The sequence below is a fragment of the Berghia stephanieae genome, chromosome 14, assembly GCF_034508935.2.
Source record: "Berghia stephanieae isolate SIO BIC M18660-M18661 chromosome 14, UCSD_Bste_1.3, whole genome shotgun sequence".
Classification (NCBI taxonomy): Eukaryota; Metazoa; Mollusca; class Gastropoda; order Nudibranchia; family Aeolidiidae; genus Berghia; species Berghia stephanieae.
This window is the reverse complement of record NC_088373.1, coordinates 10995623-11015240: the sequence shown is the minus strand read 5'-3', so window position 1 is coordinate 11015240 and position 19618 is coordinate 10995623. Positions and strand designations below refer to the sequence as shown.

At 36.8% G+C, this 19618-nt stretch overlaps 1 protein-coding gene across 1 annotated transcript in view; it reads right to left on the bottom strand.

Moving 5' to 3' along the window:
• Positions 1-910: 910 nt before the first annotated feature.
• The window catches only part of LOC144959500 (uncharacterized), a 143483-nt gene continuing 124775 nt past the window's right edge, over positions 911-19618 (bottom strand). The window contains exons 5-16 of the mRNA XM_078892116.1: positions 11978-12148; positions 11366-11683; positions 10303-10428; positions 9821-9979; positions 8919-9131; positions 8251-8438; positions 7425-7647; positions 5997-6308; positions 4829-5124; positions 4319-4367; positions 2661-3566; positions 911-2059 (exon numbers count right to left, since the gene is read on the bottom strand). Coding sequence (XP_078748242.1) covers positions 1629-2059; positions 2661-3566; positions 4319-4367; positions 4829-5124; positions 5997-6308; positions 7425-7647; positions 8251-8438; positions 8919-9131; positions 9821-9979; positions 10303-10428; positions 11366-11683; positions 11978-12148 — 3392 coding nt within the window. The 3' untranslated portion in view covers positions 911-1628. The remainder of the gene's footprint in view (positions 2060-2660; positions 3567-4318; positions 4368-4828; positions 5125-5996; positions 6309-7424; positions 7648-8250; positions 8439-8918; positions 9132-9820; positions 9980-10302; positions 10429-11365; positions 11684-11977; positions 12149-19618) is intronic.

The window sequence follows — 19618 nt, the reverse complement described above, 5'->3', positions numbered from 1 at the left end:
TCCATTCATTATTTCTCATTTTGTGTTCATCATTCATTAATAAATAAAAAATTCCATAATAATCATTATTATGAAAGGAAATTTGTAGAAATAATAATAATAATGTTATATTTACAAGTTCCACTCATCAAGTCAATATACACCAGTAATATCAAATACAAAACAAACAAACAAACAAAATAGAGCGACAATCTGTGATTGGTTAATTCATTTTTCTTTTTACACTTTGAATGTACACCATTTGAGTAGATTTCATTATGCAAAGCTCTAATAATAATAATAATAATTAATAATAATAATAATAATAATAATAATAATAATAATAATAATAATAATAATTATATTAATAATAATAATAATAACAACAATAATAATAATAATAATAATAATAATAATAATAATAATAATAATAATAATAATAATAATATATAATAATAATAATAATAATAATAATAATAATAATAATAATAATAATAATAATAATGATATTAATAATAAAAATAACAATAATAATAATAATAATAATAATAATAATAATAATAATAATAATAATAATAATAATAATAATAATAACAGAAATAATACATACAAATAATTATCCTGGGAACTGATGACACTTGATTGAGTGATCAAACTCGCATTGCAGTTTAGCAGTCTTTAAACAAACAATAAAATAAAAATCAAATCACAAGCAATCCAGAAATTATGACAGTGGGAGTTCTATAGCTATGTTATAAGGTATCCACTTCATAATATCATTTCGTCTTTCGTTTAGAGGGACAGAGAAATGTAACCTCAAGAGATGAAGAAGCTCTCTGAGTAACGGAATCCCACACTCCAATCCTACATCTGTTGTAGTAAACATCCAATACGAGGACTTGAGGATTTTCTCGAACGTCATGTCTTTTCATTTTGTCTTTTAGTGCTTTTTTTTTTAACAGAAGAGACAATATTTGGATGCACACTTTGCGATGAATTCTTCTTTGAATTGGTATTCATATTCATCCCGAAGACTAAAGTATAAATATACTTAGTTCTGTTTAAAATTTTGAGAAAAAAAATATGATGTCGCCTGACGGCTGAAGGACTTGGAATTTCGAAGTGCATTGCTGACGATTTAATGAAAATAAGTAGAATATCATTTTTTAATGCGTCCTATGTCTGTGTATACTTTTTAATCCAGTGTACAATATAACGTGCTTGATAGAATGCTTTGACAACACTTCGTGAGTTATATACAGCACCACCTCTAGGTGAATGAGACACACACACCACGAGTCACTAGCACCACACAACCACCATGTAATGTCTCTTCATTAGATTCCTTCCAGCTGAGATTGAAGAGTCTAAAATATAAAGACTTCTTGGTCGACATCATAATTTGTTTCAGTGACAAAACAATGTTGTCGTTTCCATCAAAATTGTCTGTCTTTTAGGGAGATGCTAAAATAATTGAATTCCACGAATCCAACATCAAAATGAATTTATAAAAAATTCAGTATAATTAAAACCCATATTATCGATTATTTAATAATAATTATCAATAATTATATAAAATTTTATACAAGATTTCTAACGGGTTGTAAGCTATTTGACATAATATTAATTATAATTATTATTATATTTTATCACAAGGGTAAGGAAAGTTCCTGCGATGACATCATGTTGTAGTCGTCACCACTGACAATGCTGGACCGGTTCTCCATACTTTCTAAACTACCATTATTGGCAAAACTAGAATCTCGGTCGCAGCCGCTTCCACCGCTAAACTGGAGGTGTGGATGAAGATGATGCGGGTGGTGTTGAAGGTGTTGCGGTGGTTGTGGTGGTGGCGGTGGTTGTTGATGAAGGTGATGGGGGTGCGGGTGGTGGTGATGGTGGTTGTGGTGTGGTTGCTGGTGGTGGTGATAAGGTGGCTGTTGTTGTTGAAAGCTGGTAGGGTTGTTGCTGCTATCGTCGTAGTCGTAAGCACCAGTGTCGGATTCAACATCCCCGTTGGAAATGGCAGAATTTGAACTTGATCCAGATTTCCTGAACGAGGTGAACTCAATGGTTCCTTCTGTGGAAGGAAAAAAAAAATGTTACAAATTAAAAATTGTGATGAAAAACAAAATAAGGAAGACAATATGTTTATATAGTGAAACATCATAATTTAAATAATTTATGAATATTAACAACATAATTGGGAGAAAGCAAATTGAAGTTAGCATCAGTGGGCAAAAACATAAAACAAATTAGTCAATAATACTTAATTATTCATTTGAATAAGTGGTATAAAGTATTCTGCATAGTCCAGCCAACATTTTTACCCAAATCTGCAAAGCAATTGTTACTGTCATTTTCATTCCACAGTGACGGAAGGACGATTTCCATCTATCTGAGCCTCACCACTCTAAAAGTTCTGAATTTGTTCTTATTTTCCCTTTTCTTTCTTTAAAAAAAAATAATAATTCGAGTTTGAACATTTGGTTACATTTACTTAACAGGACACAATTTGAGAGTGACTGCTTCAATCCTTTATTATGCTGTCATGAGCCAGATCTTATAAAACTTCAAACTCAAATTTCACCGTCTCTTCTAGTTCGACACAATAGCCAGATTGAGACATTTCATCAGTCACTCATACAATTCACATTTAGCCGATAAATCAATCAACTCACCGTTACTGCTAAGGTCTGTATTCGTAGCCTGGTCTCGAACTCCCCCTCCTGCGCTATCTTTGTACGGATCTCGTGCTCCGTGATGATGATGCTGGTCTCGTCCATGGGGTCGTTTCCTGCGTTTCTTGTGTTTGGAGTGGTGCTGGCCGCGCATCCCACCTCCAGAAGACGACGAGTTTGCAGATTTATGGCCATTGTTGGGGTTACCACCGTAATCCGAAGGGACTGTTTGATAATACAGGGGAGGGGGATATTGCTGTTGAGTTTGGGATGATGTCGTATTGGAAGATGAGAGGGGTGGTTGTTGTTGTTGTTGTTGTTGCTGTAAAGAGGGATATCTTTGGTTGAGTGGCTGTTGTGACTGTTGTGGATGGTACATGAGTAATGGGTTCGTTTCCATTGGGTCGTGATGATTGTGTTGTCGGTTATCAAAGTGAGGATGGTCAAATCCAGCTGCGTGGTCGTACTGAGTCGACCAATCAAAATCTGTTCCACCGACTCTACTTCCTCCGCCTCCACTGGTAGTCATGTTGTGGTGGGGGGAGTGCAAAGGTAGAGGGGGTGGATTGCTGATGTTGTTGTTATTGCTATGTGGGCGAAAAGAGCTTCCGGTAGAGTTACTATTACCCGTGGCGGTGGCGTTTACAGCCGATGATGAAGATGACGAAGACCGAGGAATTCCATGAGGATGATGAGGGTTGGCGGAGCCTCTTTCTGAGTGCGGTTCTGAGTATTCGTGGTTGAGGGCTTGGGACCCCGCAGCCCCTGAGTAGAAGGAGGAGAGGGGAGAAGCAGGGGTGGAGGGGAGAGTGCGATGTTGGATGGATGCTGGGTGTTGTGGTTGCTGGGACTGTTGACCTGACTTGGGTGGCAGCTGATGCATGGGATCCTCCATAAACATCATTTCTGTGGTGGCCAAGTAAGAAAAATTATGTCAATGTTTAGTCTCTGAACGTAAAATCCACATAAATATTGATTGGGTCATGGAAACTGACTAAAACAAATGTTTTAAAAAATCAAGACCTTTTAAAATTCCTGTCGAAACAAACTGATTATACACAAGTCTGATGTTGATCTATGCTTTTCTTTCTTTTTAAAAAAAAAAATTTTATTTAGATTTTTCTCCATGTCTTATCATATAATTTCATGCATCTCTTTCTCATTCAACATTATGCTTCCGGTTCATAATTATTGTTAACATGTTGATTTCATGTATCTTTACAGGATGTTTAAAGGCCAGTTGGTCTATTTAACCCTCAATTGTTATATTCAAAATACAGTACAATGAAACCATGTACAATCAATCTACAATCACGGAAAAAAAACAACTGCACAATTTAGTTCTTTGAATCTCAGATTCGAGATTTTTGACAAGTTGTGTGACCTCTAAATTGATCCATATGTATATGAATAATAATAATGACAATTGTAATGACACTTAAATCTCAAAATTATAAACCCTCTCTAAATCCATATTTCTCTCTCTCTCTCTCTCTCTCTCTCTCTCTCTCTCTCTCTCTCTCTCTCTCTCTCCATCATCATCATCATAAACATCAATGACAACATCCATTATTTTTTTGGTCTCCATTTCAGTATTGAACAACTTTTCTGCCTTTAATCAAGTTTTAAAGCCTAGACTTCTTATCTAAATTCCATACCTCCATCGTGGTGATATCGGCCAAGACTTCCGTTTCCAACTCCCTTGTTCTGAGGAGAAATCAAAAGATATAAAGAGCGATTGTAAAAAAAATAATTTTTAAACCCAACAAAACAACAAGATCAAACTCACAAATTAAATGCACTTTGTTGTTGCTGTTGTTGTTGTTCTTATGAATGCAATTTTTTTCTTCTTTTTTCCATATTATACAAAACTGCTTTTTTTTAAATTATGTAACCGGGATAATTTTTTTGTACTGGTTCAACTTTATTTAATACATTCTTAAAAAAAAAAAAACATGGACGAAAAGAAAAGAAAAGAAAAGAAAGAAAGAAAACTGAATTATCTATAATTTTTATAGGAGCAGATATAACTTGTGACATCTGATTGTCTATCAAACCACCTATTGGTCCTACTAACCAGAAGGTGGTGCAGTGTAATACCTATAGGTGATAGTGTTAGTGTGCTGAATTTGAATTTCCCTTTAAAAATCTATAATATATATGCTTACATAAAACGGTTTGCCTCGTCCATCTCCGTGCACCATGGTCTGAAGGTCATAATCTGCTAAGGGGTTCACATCGATGTTCATGCCACGCCCACCACCACCACCGCCACCACCTCTAACTCCGCCCATTCCATCAAAATGGGTCGGGCCACCACCCCCACCTCCATTGGGGCCATGGCCATTTCCCATGTTGGGATAGAGGCCTCCGTTAGACTTGGTGCTGCTCATGTTTGGAATGGTGGAGGTGTCAGCATAGATACACTGGGATTGATCCTGGAACTTGCGGTTGTCGTTGGAGTCTGGAGATGATAATAATAGTTGTTTTTATTGGCTTATATAAAATACTATTAAACCCTCTACAATTATATAGATAGTGTGCGCTTGGCTAAGAAGCTCACAACATGTCCTGTCCTACATGTTAAATGTTGCTGTTGACCAGGGACTCCTTGTAAAGCGCTTTGAGCACATTTAATGGATACTAAGCTCAATTATTATTATTATTATTATTGCTATCCGGAAGTATAACGGACCAAAACACAAAACTATGTGTAACCATAAACGTTTATAGTCTGGTAATACAGTTTAGTGAGAATTACTCATAAATGCGGATGGCAAAAAACAATAACAAAGACTTGAGTAACGTCAACTTCATTTCTATCTATACTCAAATAAAGTACACTGTTGTCTGTTCTACAAATTAGCTGTATCTATTTGTATTCAAGACACATTGAGACCAATAATGACAGTCGGTGCAGGTCTTCAGCTCACAATTTTTGCAAAAGGCATTGTAGGCCCATCGAGTGTGTAATGGTTAGCACACCCACTTTCCACATCGGGTGTGTAATGGTTAGCACACCCACTTTCCACATCGGGTGTGTAATGGTTAGCACACCCACTTTCCACATCGGGTGTGTAATGGTTAGTTAGCACACCCACTTTCCAATCTTTAAGACGGTAATATCGGTGTATCCCAAGTATAAATCATGAGTTTCCAGTTTTGACTGTAAATTAAGGTTTCAATCATACTATGACTCTGACATAAAACTGTTTGGGGCTATGCTGCCGTCTTAAGGAAAAAAGATCGTATGTGACCTCTTATTGCGAGTAAACATACAGTCTTTTTCCTTCAGACGGCAATATGGGTCACAATTGTATTCAAACAAAAACTCACTTCTCTTCTGTTGCCGTTGCTTCCACCAGCACATGGTGACCAAGATGGCCAGGGCCAACAGCAAAGCACCCAGGACGATACCCAGAATAACGGGCTGCTCCAACGTGTTGTTGTTGTTGTTGCTCTGGTGTCCTGAAGAAGGTGGATTGGACAAGGTGCTCTTGCCATCTGGCGACCGAGGCAGACCTTGAGTGTTGCTTCCCTTTGCACCCGTATCTGTCATGTGACCGCTGCTACCACCACCTCCACCTCCTATGGGCTTGTAGTGATCTTTGTGGTTGGGATCAGGATCGTTACCAGATGGGTCTGTTGCTGAAAAAGATGAGATAATCAAAAATCGTAATAATTTAATCATAATTTCAGATGGCTGAGTATAAAATAAGAACATGGACAGGAAAGCCAGTTTACCTGTGACTCAATCTGAATGGTAAAAAATTTAAATATCATCTTTGAACAAATCACTGCTGTCCAATTTATACACTTTAGACAACCCTTTTTAACATCTATTCAATTAAACAAAAGTTTTTATAGTAAGTAACGAAGTAAAAATAATAGTAATAATACACTCAGTGGCTATTAATTGTATCCTTGGGAAAGCCAAGGATCCTCATAACTCCCAATGGTAAAAAGACAGTTCAACTAGCTCATGAGCGAAGGGACCAGTTTTGATTTTGGTTTGAGTCAATGATTTTTTTTTCTTACCCCTTTGCCTATTCAGCAAAGATGGGGTAACTGGGATTGCTAATTCTTGTGGAAAGTACCTAACTATAGCATCCAGACCAAAAGGTAGAAAGTGATTGTTATTATAATGTCCATTTAACATAACAGGAAATGAAGAGAAAAGCTTCATCTCCACGATCATTGCGGCTCTGAATAGTTACTGCCTCTTATAACTATAAGTTGTGTCCTTGGGAAAGACATTCCATGCAAATCTATTCAACATATCTCTAAGTAAAGCTTCATCTCCATGATCATTGGGGCTCTGAATAGTTACTGCCCCTTTGGTTATAAGTTGTGTCCTTGGGAAAGACATTCCATGCAAATATATTCAACATATCTCTAAGTAAAGCTTCATCTTCATGATCATTGGGGCTCTGAATAGTTACTGCCCCTTTGGTTATAAGTTGTGTCCTTGGGAAAGACATTCCATGCAAATATATTCAACATATCTCTAAGTAAAGCTTCATCTCCATGATCATTGGGGCTCTGAAGCATCAGTAACACACTTTATAGTCACCTGGAACAACTACAAAAGACGTCTAACTTTTACGTCATGGCACAAGACCGAAGGGCTAGAGCTCAGATGGTCGCTGGTTCGGATAAGTAAGTAAGTAAGTTGGGGCTCTGAATAGTTACTGCCCCTTTGGTTATAAGTTGTGTCCTTGGGAAAGACATTCCATGCAAATCTACTATTCATATTCAACATACCTCTAGGCTTGGTAGCCTGGACCACTATGTTGCTGTACTTGCTGTGGCCCACTTGGTTGTAGGACCGCATGCGGATGGAGTAGGACGTGTTAGGAAGAAGGTTTCGGATGACGTACTTCCGGATCATGGGCCCCGGCAGGATGAAGTCTTTGAACTCCTCGGATTGGAACGGTTTGTAGGAGATGACGAAGCCCTCGATTGGGGATGAGGATTCCGTCTTGAGCTGAATGGGTGGGAGGGAGGGTGGAAGAGGGAGGAGGGGAGGGAAGTAAAGGTCGATTAAAATGGTGATGATGGTGAAGGTGATGCTAGTGATGGTCTGGTGGTTGTTTTAGTGTTGTTGTTGGTGGTGACGGTAATGGTGGTGGCTGTTATAATGTTGTTAGAGTGATAATGATGACGATGATGAGAATGAATATATTGATAATGAAAAAATGATTTTGATGATGATGATGATGATGACAGCAATGATGAGGAGGCGAATGAATATAATGATAATGAAAACGATGATGATGATGATGATGAGGAGGAGGACAAAGATAAGGATAATGATGATGACGATGACGATGATATTGACACATAACTAGGATAATGTTGTAGATGGCGACACAGATGATGATGACTCCTATTTTTTGCAATTTTAATACATAAGACATAGAAGGTATATATTTTGACTCAATTTAAAAAAAAAGAAGTTAAATTTAAACATCATTATCTAATTTAACATTCAGTTTAACCTAAACACAATACTATTTTTTAGAATTTAATAGTCGATCACCATTTTATAAACACCAGAGTTTCTGAACTCTTCAAACCAAACACCTACCTGCCACCTTATTCCGATTCCGTAGCTGGTCTGAAAGATGACCGGTTTGGCCTCCACAATGGTCGGCACAGCATCCGGTTCCCTGGCCAGGGCATAGGGCAGAACGGTCATCCTGAAGGTCTGAGAGTCCGAGTTCCTGTTGTCGTTGTCTTCGAAGACAGCGGCCACGCGGAACTTGTAGGAACCGTCTGGGAATGCGATGTTGTAAGGATTACAGAATTATTGTATTGCCTAAGATATATTAATATTATTATTATTATTGTAGTGTGTATTATTAGATACAATTTTAGGGATTTGCTATGAGAGTAATGATTTTCTAATAATTAAAAAAAAAAAATTAAATTAAAAAAAATAATTGACCTTTTATAAGCGCGATATCCACTAATAATGATAATGACTACTAAACTACTACTACTACTACTACTACTACTACTACTACTACTACTACTACTACTACTACTACTACTACTACTACTACTACTACAACTACTACTACTACAACTACTACTACTAATAACGATAATAAAAACAACAAAAACAATGATAATAATAAAAAAATATCAATAATAATAATTTCAAAAAGAAAAGAAGAAGAAGAAGAACAAAAAAAAAAATAAAAATAAATAAATAAAAAAAAGTAGGGGGGGGGGGGGAGGTGGACAACTCACTGGGCTTCAAGTCCTTGACCTCAAATCGCCTGGAGTCATGACGGATGTCCTCCTTGTTGGTGAGCCAGGTGCCCTTGTCCGGACCGATCTCGCGGTGTTGGACCTTGAAGAACTTGATCGCCTGACCATCCCCCTTGTCCGTCACTGTCCAGTTCAGCATGACTGACCGGTCGGATAGCTGGGTGACCGTGGGCTTGCTGGGCGCGTATTTGGCTGTTAAAAAAAAAAAAAAGGAAAAAAAAAATTAGAAAGATTAGTAAAGCCTGCCGTGTACTTAGTTGCAGGTCTGGTAACCCGGATTGCTATGGGCTCATTGCTGTCATGGAAATACTCTCAAACCAAAACAAAATATCAGATCTGGTGCATGCATCTCGAGTGAGAGATAGAGAGAATTTTTCTAAAAATTACTGTCAAATTCATGTGAAAAGAAATAAATAGAAGAAATAATGACATCTGAGCTGCCAACCCCATGTAAGTAAAATAAAGTAGGATTTGCTAAAAACAAGTACTACAAACTAATCAGCTCTAGGTTATATGGGGTGGGGGGGAGAAATATGTGGTGCAATTTGGAATTCTCTCTCTCTCTCACACACACACACACAAAAAAAACCACACACACACAGAAACTCTCTCTCTCTCTCACACACACATAATATATATATATATATATATATATATATATATATATATATATATATATATATATATATATATATTATACACACGACCCTTTCTCTCTCTCTCTGGGATATCAAGTTTCTTTCGTCAAACTGTAATTTCCAACTACATTTCATATAATCCCCTTCTCATTTAGATCAAAGTTAGGAGACGAGAAGAAAATTAATGAACTGCTAAAACTAAAATGTATAGTAAACTGTTCTAATTATTACGAGCAAACTCACGTCTGTTCTTGTCTGGTTTCCTCTTGACTTTTTCCCTCATTCGAAGCTTCTTCTTCCTTCCTGCTTTCTTCCTATCCCTCTTCCCCGTCTTTCGTTTGGGGTCAGTGTCCGTGGACCCAGGGAAATCGGGATCAGTGATGTCAACAGATGAGGCATCTACTGAAAGAGGAAATGACGTCATCGGTTATTAATTTGAAATCAGGCGTAGAAAAACAACAATGAAGTTTACAAAGTCTCTCTCTCTCTCTCTCTCTCTCTCTCTCTCTCTCTCTCTCTCTCTCTCTCTCCCCATCTCCCCCCTCTCTCTCCCTCCCTTTATCTCTATCTTTTTTTTTCGTCTTCTCCAGAATGGAAATTTTTTTGCTAAAATAAATAAATATAATAAGAGAAAAAACAAATGGTGAGTGTTTGATTTTGTATGTGTGTGCGTGTGTTATGTGAGCGTGTAAGTATATGTGTATGTTATTGGACATTGCCATTACCTTCATCCCCGTCATCATACACCAAAAGCTCGTGCAACCCCTCAGACGTCCCCAGTTTGTTGGTGGCCATACACTGGTAAACACCGGCATCCGCCATGCTCACTGCCTGGATGATCAAAGTACCGCCTGGAGAAGTCAAAGTCACTTTGAGTTACAAATATTTTTATATATATATATAAATAAATAAACATAAATTTCTTTTCAATCATTGGTTAAATTGAAAACTTAAAAGAAGAGAAAATAGAAAAAAAAAAAAAAAAGAAAAGAAAAGAAATTTAAATAATATTGATACTATCCGTTCGTTCGGTTTCGAGTAACTAAAACAATACTCTTCCAAAATCCAGCAACAATATAGATATTTTTGATTTATTTTATTTTTTAATTTAGAAAAGGAAAATTTGATACCAGAACTCGTGAATTAAGAATGAAAAGCACCTATTTGCGGGTCTGATAACCGAACGTAATGATGGGCTTGTTTTAACACTGTTGTAATGGACACAATTTTGCGTCGATTTGAGAGTCTGTCCATTACAGCAATGAGACCATAACAGTTTGGGTTATCTGACCTGCAAATTAGTACACGTTGATTAAGAACTTTCTTAGGGGGTCTCATACAAAATTGTTCATCTGTTAAAATAGAGAATACTGAAAATCATAGCGTAGAGGTGTCGAAACTTATTAAAGACCTTTGCATGGATCAAAATCTCGTTCCTTTTCCGTAATGAAACATGATACGATCTTAAAAAGATGGGAAGATGATTTATTGATTAAGTGAACTATAATCCGGAAATATAAATAAATAATAATTAATTAATTAACGGAGCTTCCAAAACAATGAACGGATCACTTGAAAGACGCACGCTAAAAGTGATCACGTGAGCGCATCGCGTCATCCAAATGGCTCCATTCGGCATTGAAGTAGACGGAATAATTGATGGGTATAAGACATGTCCGACTATAGTTACGTCATGGTATCAGACGTTCCTCTTGATTTCGAGTATTCTTGAAATATATATATAAATCTTTGTGTCATGCCCTGCCCCCAACGTCTTCAAATTATTACCTTCCACTCCTTGTAAGAGGGCAGCGTCCACCTTCTGGCCATTGTGAAACCACGTGACCTGAGGAAGCGGGAATCCCCTGACGCGACAGGACAGTTCGACCTTTTCTCCTTCCAGGACGTTTTCTGGGCTGCTGACGATGGATACGGAGGGGTGCTGGAGGACCTCCAGGAAGACGCGGGCCTCGTTCAGTGGGGAGGAGGGGGATGAGGAGGCGGAAGAGGAGGAGGAGGTGGGTGAGATGGGGTTGGAAGTGGTGGGACTGCTACACTTGTAGGTTCCCGTGTCCTGGTACTCGGCTTGGACAACCTTGAGGTTACCTGGGGAAGATGAAAAAAGATGATGTTGATGATGATGATGATGAAGAAGAAAAAGAAGAAAAAGAAAAAAGAAGAAAAAGAAGAAGAAGAACAAGAAAATCAAATAATCAAAAATCAAAGTTGAGATGGGAAGAAATGCATTGCTAAAAAATAAAAAAAAAAAAAAAAACAAAAACAAAAACAAAAACAAAAAAACCCTCTACACCTATTAAATAGTTCTAATCACAATCACAAATTCGATTTTTTTTGGGGTTTAAATAAAAGAGAAGAAATAAAATGGAAGTGCCAACTGACCAAATGGAGCCTCCTTGGACCTTCCAAGCGGGAGGCTGCCTCCGTATTTGGACCAGCTGATGTCCACCCTTCTGTGTCCGTAGCTGGGACACTCCAAGATGACGTCATCGCCCTCGATCACCTGCACACGGTTAACTTTGTTGGCGAGGATCCGCGTCATGGGGCTGAAATCTGAGGAAGATACAGAAGATTCGGATTGTGTTAACAATGAATTTATTTAACGAGTGTTGGATCCCGATAGTGCAGTAGGTAGAACACTCACTCCATTAGAAAATAGACCGGTATCGATACCGGGTATATTCGACATTTTTTTTTCTTTTCTGAGCCATCCCTTCCCAGTGGATCCGCACCAGGTCAAGTCACCTTTTGCTTAAAACCAACACCTCTTGAATTCAAAATATATTTCTTTTAAAACGGTTAAGAGCAACGCACGGCGGTATCACTTCTAAAAGGGAGATAAGCTGTTTTGCTTTGACACAAATAATTATTCGGTTATCCTTCTTTGGCAGTTTTCGAAACAAAACCAAACGATCACTTGATTGTCAAACATTGGCGTTTCTAAGGGGTGACCACAAATTAATATGTTGGTAACTTTGACAAAATAGCATTGCTTCGATTTGGTCTTTTTCACTTATACTTATATTATGGTTGTATTGTTATTCAGAGTAAATAATGATTGAACGGGCAGAGGGAGAGAAAGGGCTGTACGTATCTAAATTAATCTTTAACTAGTAGTTCAAGGCATCAATCCAGGTTCGGAAGTCATCATCACATTTGTTGATGGTTTCAAATCCCCCTTCCAGTTTTGTCTCTGGGCAATCTAGTACGAGGTGGTTTGCATCTTGTGGTGCTTGGTTGCACTTCGGGCACGTTGGTGATTCTTGGAGCCCCCATTTGTACATGTTGTACATCTTTAACTAATTCACGGCATCAGCAATTTATATTCATACGGGTAGAAATCAAGCAGTTTGGGTTGATAATGATAAGCACATTATTTGGAGGTCTGATAACCGAACACAACCAAAGGCTTGATTTATCATTTTTCTATAGGACACTTGAACAACATGGGAGATTCCTGTTGACATCAGACATCTTGTTTGATGAATTATCTATATTCCTTCGTGGAATGCCTAGGTGACGAAATCTTAGGATGTCGTGGCGGAAGGGCATACCTTTTTTTTTTTTTAATAGTGCAATAATTTGCGTTGGTTTGAGAATATTTCCATTACAGCAAAAAACCCATAACAATATTTTGGGTTATCAGACCTGCGAATAAGTTCACATCGGTTGAAAGAGATTTTGTTGCTTTTTAAAAAAAAATTCGAACCACCCCCTCCCCCCCCCCTCCTCCAAAAATATTTAGGTAAAATATACACATTTAAACAAAATATTCTTCTCAGTCTGACAAGTCCGGCGTGGCCTAGCCTGAAACTGAATAATAAAATGTCGTCAAATATAATAAAACTAAAACAACTGTGTTATTAAAGAGTGTGCGCGGAGCCTGATTCAAATTCAACGACACGTGTCTTCTGACCTTCACAAATTGAACAATAAGTCATTAAAATTTCAACATTTCAACCATGCTGACTGAACTGCATAAAATTGAAAAAAGATGAACTTTATTCAATGAAAAAAAAAAAAAGGAAAAGAAAAGAGGGGTCGCAGACACCTAATGAAACAAGTTCATTCATAAACATGACAAAAGAGACAAACGTTGATACGAAAACCGCTGCATGGGGTATAGCTTTGCATTGCAAGCGGCCATATTCTTTTCAAAAACTCGTAACACGCAACGAAGTGTTTAAGAAAAAAAAGCCAAGAAACAAAACAAAACAAAACAAAAATAATAAAAAGAAGGACGGCTTTATTAACAAAACGAAGTGCGAAGTAATAAAACACGTGGTAAAAACTCAGTGTGTATAATTTACGACAAACGCATAAAACAGCCTAGCACCAATAAATAGCAATTTATTTATTTGAACTGTGCGCCGGGAAGCGAAGGATAGAAAGACATTCCTTCGAGAATAATAATTTCCGCTCCAAAGGAAAAGCAAACGCCTTTTTAACGGATAGGGTGGTGGTGGGGGTGCTTTGAGAATAATAATATAATGTAAGAATCGCCCAATAAATAAACAACCGACACTTGCAAGGGGTATTTTATTTCGCATTTCGTATTTTGGGGCGCTATGATTTTTTATTATTAGTAGTGCTGCAAAGCGAGCTATTTCCAATCCGACTTTTTATGTCATCCAGTGTGAAATAGTTCGTGTCACAGGATTGGGGCAAAAGAAAGCTATAGACACGTCAATATCTCCATCGAATAACTCTCTATCTACTCAGATTGCAATTTTATGACCACGGAAAATAGACGACGTTTAATAACATTAGGTTTTCTACGTTATCAACTTGTTTGCTCGACTCTAGCAGTTTTATATTATTTATAATCTATAAACCAATGCCGACTGTTTTATGATTGTACAATTCATTCAGTTATTTATTCATTCTTATGACGTTTGATCTTCATTCATTAACATATAGAATATTATGGTTTGTAGTATATATTTTTTTTTTTTACAAAAAATCTATTCTAATCAATGGATAGCCTGATGAACCCTCAGACCATGAAGGTAAAAAAAGAATCCAAACCCCCAAAAATCTTCACTCCTTGACTGGTCAAAAAGATGCGCTATACCATTCATTGCACTGATAGAATTATTTCTTCTTCATTTTGGAATAAAAATAGAAACATCAAAAACAAAACAAAAAAACCCACAAAAAAACAAAAACAAAAAAACAAACAAAAACAAAAACAAAAAACCCTAAAAATCAAACCAAAACAACAAATAAACAAAAAAAAAAAATAAAAAAAAAAAAATAAAAGAACAAACAAATCGTTCTATATTTCGAGTTGAAGATGAAGATATAGATGAAGCCCAACTGGGACCTGAAACTCATCTCGACTTCATTCAAGCGTTATCGGGTTTGAACGTTTTAAGACAAAGTCAGAAGGGGATTCGGGATTTAGGGCGTTAATCTTAACCGATCGATATAATTAATTTGACAGTTCCGACCTACGTATACCTATTAGCAGGTCTGATAACATAACGAAATTAAGGGGCTCTATTCAACGTTGTTGCAACGGACAATATATAGTTTTGCGTTGGTTTGTAGAAAGAATATTTCCATTACGCCAATGGGCCCGTAACTATTTATTGGGTTATCAGACCTGCAAATAGGTAACGTCGGTTCTAACCCATTGGGTAACTCAAAACTCCACAGGAAATAATAAAAGATAAGAACTTCAAATCCCCTCACCCCAGAAACTATCCAGTTTCGTTTATGTTCCATCAATGAGCATTTATACTTATATTTATGACATTTATTATTAATTCTCAAGGCACACATTTAACCAATAAAATTGCCTTCCTCTGGAAAAACACGTATTAAAAAAAAATTGGCCAGAAAACTCCTCCTTTAAATATATATGACTCTAATCTTTGGCAAAAAAAACAACAAAAAACAAACTCTCAAACCTGGGACTTCGCGACGTATGGATGAAAAAAACAAACAAAACAATTGGATAAAAATGATGTGATGTCAATTTAAGAGTAGAATCGAACCTCAGCCTTCAAGGGTTTCAACAACAACATAACAACCCACCTCCCCCCATCTATCTCCTTAATTAACAACCCCCCCCCCCCACCATCTCCTTAATTACGCCTCCCCACCCCCCCGTATTAAAAAAAAATTGGCCAGAAAACTCGTCCTTCAAATATATATCGATCGATTTAAATGACTCTCATCTTTGGCCAAAAAAACCCCCAAAAAACAAACTCTCAAACCTGGGACGTCGCGAAGTATGGATAATAAGAACAATTGGATAAAAATGATGTGATGTCAATCTAAGAGTAAAATCGAACCTCAGCCTTAAAGGGTTTCAACAACAACACAACACCCCCCCCCCCCCATCTATCTCCTTAATTAGCAACCCCCCCCCCCCCCACCCCATTCCAACTCATTCATTACGACCGAGGCCGTTCATAAAATAAATTTTGTTGTGACATAGCGCGTCTCTCGCACGCATAAATATACAGACACTCATTATTCCCATAAACATAAAAATCATATTATATAAAAGAATGTATAATATAATATATATTATATGTGAACATAAATAAAGTTTGTAACATAAAGCCAACGAAAGTTCATTACACTTTTACCAATCTTAAAACAAAGGAGATGAGCTGATGTTTTCCAAAACAATTAGGAGCATGAATAAAGGGAATTTTATTTTTATTCTATTTATTCACCAATCCATTCATCTATCCATCCATCCATCCATCCATCCACTCATTCATCCATCCATATTTCAATCCATCTATCTACCCATCTACTCATCCATCCATACATCCACCCATCTACCAATCCATTCATCCATCCATATTTCAATCCATCTATCTACCCATCTACTCATCCATCCATACATCCACCCATCTACCAATCCATCCATCTATCTATTCATTCATCCATCCATATTTCAATCCATCTATCTACCCATCTACTCATCCATCCATACATCCACCCATCTACCAATCCATCCATCCATTCATCCATCTATCCACTCATATTTTAATCCATCTATCCACCCATCTGCTTATCCATCCATCCATCCATTCACCCATCTACCAATCCATCCATCCATCCATTCATCCATCCATCTATTGATCCACTCATCCAACCACCAATCTAACCCAATCCACCCATCCATCCATCCGTCCATTTATCCACTTACCCACCTATCAATACACATCCATCCATCCACTCATTCACCCAACCATCCACCAATTCTTCATTCCATTCATGCACCCACCCATCCACCCATTCTTCATTCCATCCACCCATCCATCCATCCATCGATCCACCCATCCACCCGTCAATCCACATCCATCCCCCCCCCCCCCACCCATCTACGCCTCCATCGCCCATTCCATAATTATATTTCTCTCCTATAACCATGTTATGGTTTACAAGTGGGTGAACACGCAGTCAAACAGTAATTACATTTTATCTAAAATCACGAAAAATGAATTCACCAAAAACTGGAGATTTCTCAGGTTATTATTATTTCTATTAGAGCAGACTCCGCAAGGGTTGCCAGATACACTAACATTTTTTAAAAAATGCCCAACTATAAATATGTCAACATTTCCGGAGGCAAAATTAAGCAGAGCAGACAGTACAGGGCTCAAATAAACGCTTGTTTCAAATAATAATTTGGCCTTTTAAAGGTTCCAACTTGATTAAACTTGCAAACATTTTTATCGGCAAATGAATAAAATATTATATGTGTTTTGTATTAAATTATCCTATTAACTCAATCCTAGAGATTTTTGCTACTTTTCAACATTGGAAAAATATGTATTAAAATGAGCATGTACATAGATAGTTTTATTCAACTACCATTAACAGGTAAAAATTAAGAACATTAGCTTTGTTACTACGCCTATGATTTGTCTCAGAAGAATGTAATAAATAGGCACGGGGTAAAAGTAACCCCGGGTATACTACGGATATAGTCGGTGTTAGGGTTGAGTGAGTTAACTTAAAAATGGATTAACGGAAAATATAACGGAATTTGACGTTAAATTGTCAAACTGGCAACACCGACACCTATCTGCATAGACTTAATGAGTGTGTATGCTAGTTTATATTAGATTTTATTGTTTATTTAGAGAGGGATAATAATATTGCTGTGTCGTATCGGGTGAAAGAGTAGAAACTGAATGGAGTGGAACTACTGACTAATCAATGTAAATTACTATATATCTATTATGTGTGTATGTATGTGAGTGTGTGTGTGTGTGTGTGTGCGTGAGCGAGGGAGAGAGTGCGTATGTATTTTTGTGTCTGCACGAGTCTGTGTGTATTTGTATGTGTGTGAGAGAGTGTAAGTGTGAGAGAGAGAGAGTGAGTGTAAGTGTTAGACAAAAGAGATAGGGAGATAGATAGATAGATAGATAGATATAGATAGATAGATAGATAGATAGATAGATAGATGGATAGAAAGAGAGAAAGAAAAAAAAAGAGAGAAATAGAGAGAGAAAGAGAGAGAGAGAGAGAGAGAGAGAGAGAGAGAGAGAGAGAGAGAGAGAGAGAGAGAGAGAGAGAGAGAGAGAGAGAGAGAGAGAAAGAGTATAATTTTGTTCTCTCAAAAACAAATGTGATTGATAATTCTATAATCAAAAGTTGCAGTGACAATCAGATTGAGGCTTCAAAGTAAATAATATACCTGTCTATTTTCCTCGTCTTATAAAAGGTACAACTCTGTCTCTCTCTCTTCCCCCCCCCCCCGCCCAACTTCCAAGACCCCCCAAAACATATCACAAGATCGTGTCGAATATCATCATCTCAACAAACTTCTCACTGCACATGCGCAAAAGTATTTTAGAAAAAAAAAAAAAAGATCAAATCAAATCCAAACTCCAATGGAATACTTGAAATAGACGACGGGCAAGGCAGGCAGAAATATGGATGATTTATTTAGATATTTATTCTTAAACTTCTACCTGGCCTAACTTTTGTTTATTTAAAAATAATTTTCTCTCAACCTATGCCCCCCCCCCCTTCCACACACACACATGTACACACCCAATCACCTTCTAATTCCAACTCACTAACTCATTTATTTTGTTTCGCATCTTATGTCAAGATCTTTAAAGTTTCATTACAAGATTTTATTTAGTTCAAGTCTTTGAATTATTTCGTTTCGTTTCTTCTTCATTCACTCCTTCCATGCATTCCATCTTTTTAAACTCTTAACTTAACCCCTTCTTCTGCTACCGATCGATCATATTTCTAAAATAATGTTTTGAGTTGCAAGAAATCGACATGGCTTCCAATAATAAATCAAATTTTCTGGAGGAAAAAAAGAAAAAAAAAAAAAAAGACAAACAACAAAAAAAAAAAAAAAACAATTTCCCAGCCAATGTTAGAATTGACCCACCACTGACTTCCAATGGAGTGTTTCATAGTCGGATAATTTATTAAAATCTTTTAACAATAAACTTTACTTTTTAAAATTTAAGAATTGATTATAACTGTACTATGGCGATGTGACTTTATAATTTTTTTTAAAATGGTCGAAATTTTAGAGTTGTTAAATTGTTTTACCTATTATTGCCTTTTTTTTTTTTAACAAATTACAGAAGTAATCAAAACTTTTCTGTAACTATTTTTTTGTGGCCGAATTTATACTGGTTGTCAGATTGTGTTATATAATCTGCTTTTGAAAAGTTTCAGAAGTGATCAAGTCATGATCACAAGCTAAGTTCAGGTAATTGTCTCATTATTGGTTACTCACCTAGTTGAAAAAAGCTTGATTCAAAAAAATTCTCAGTCCAACCCCCCCCCCCCCCTCCCCCCTCTATCTCTCCCTCTCTTATTGTCTGTTACTAATATTGCATGTTACTCCATCCACGCAGCGTTTCATCTTTCTAAGAAACATTTACATAGTAATAAGTTCAGGTAGTTCTAAGGCAGGAGATACTGCCGTCAAACATATCGTTCATTTTCGATTTGTTCGTTACGTTATAATCCTAATATTATAATTCTCTCCTTCTAAAATCTTTAAGTTCTCTTTTA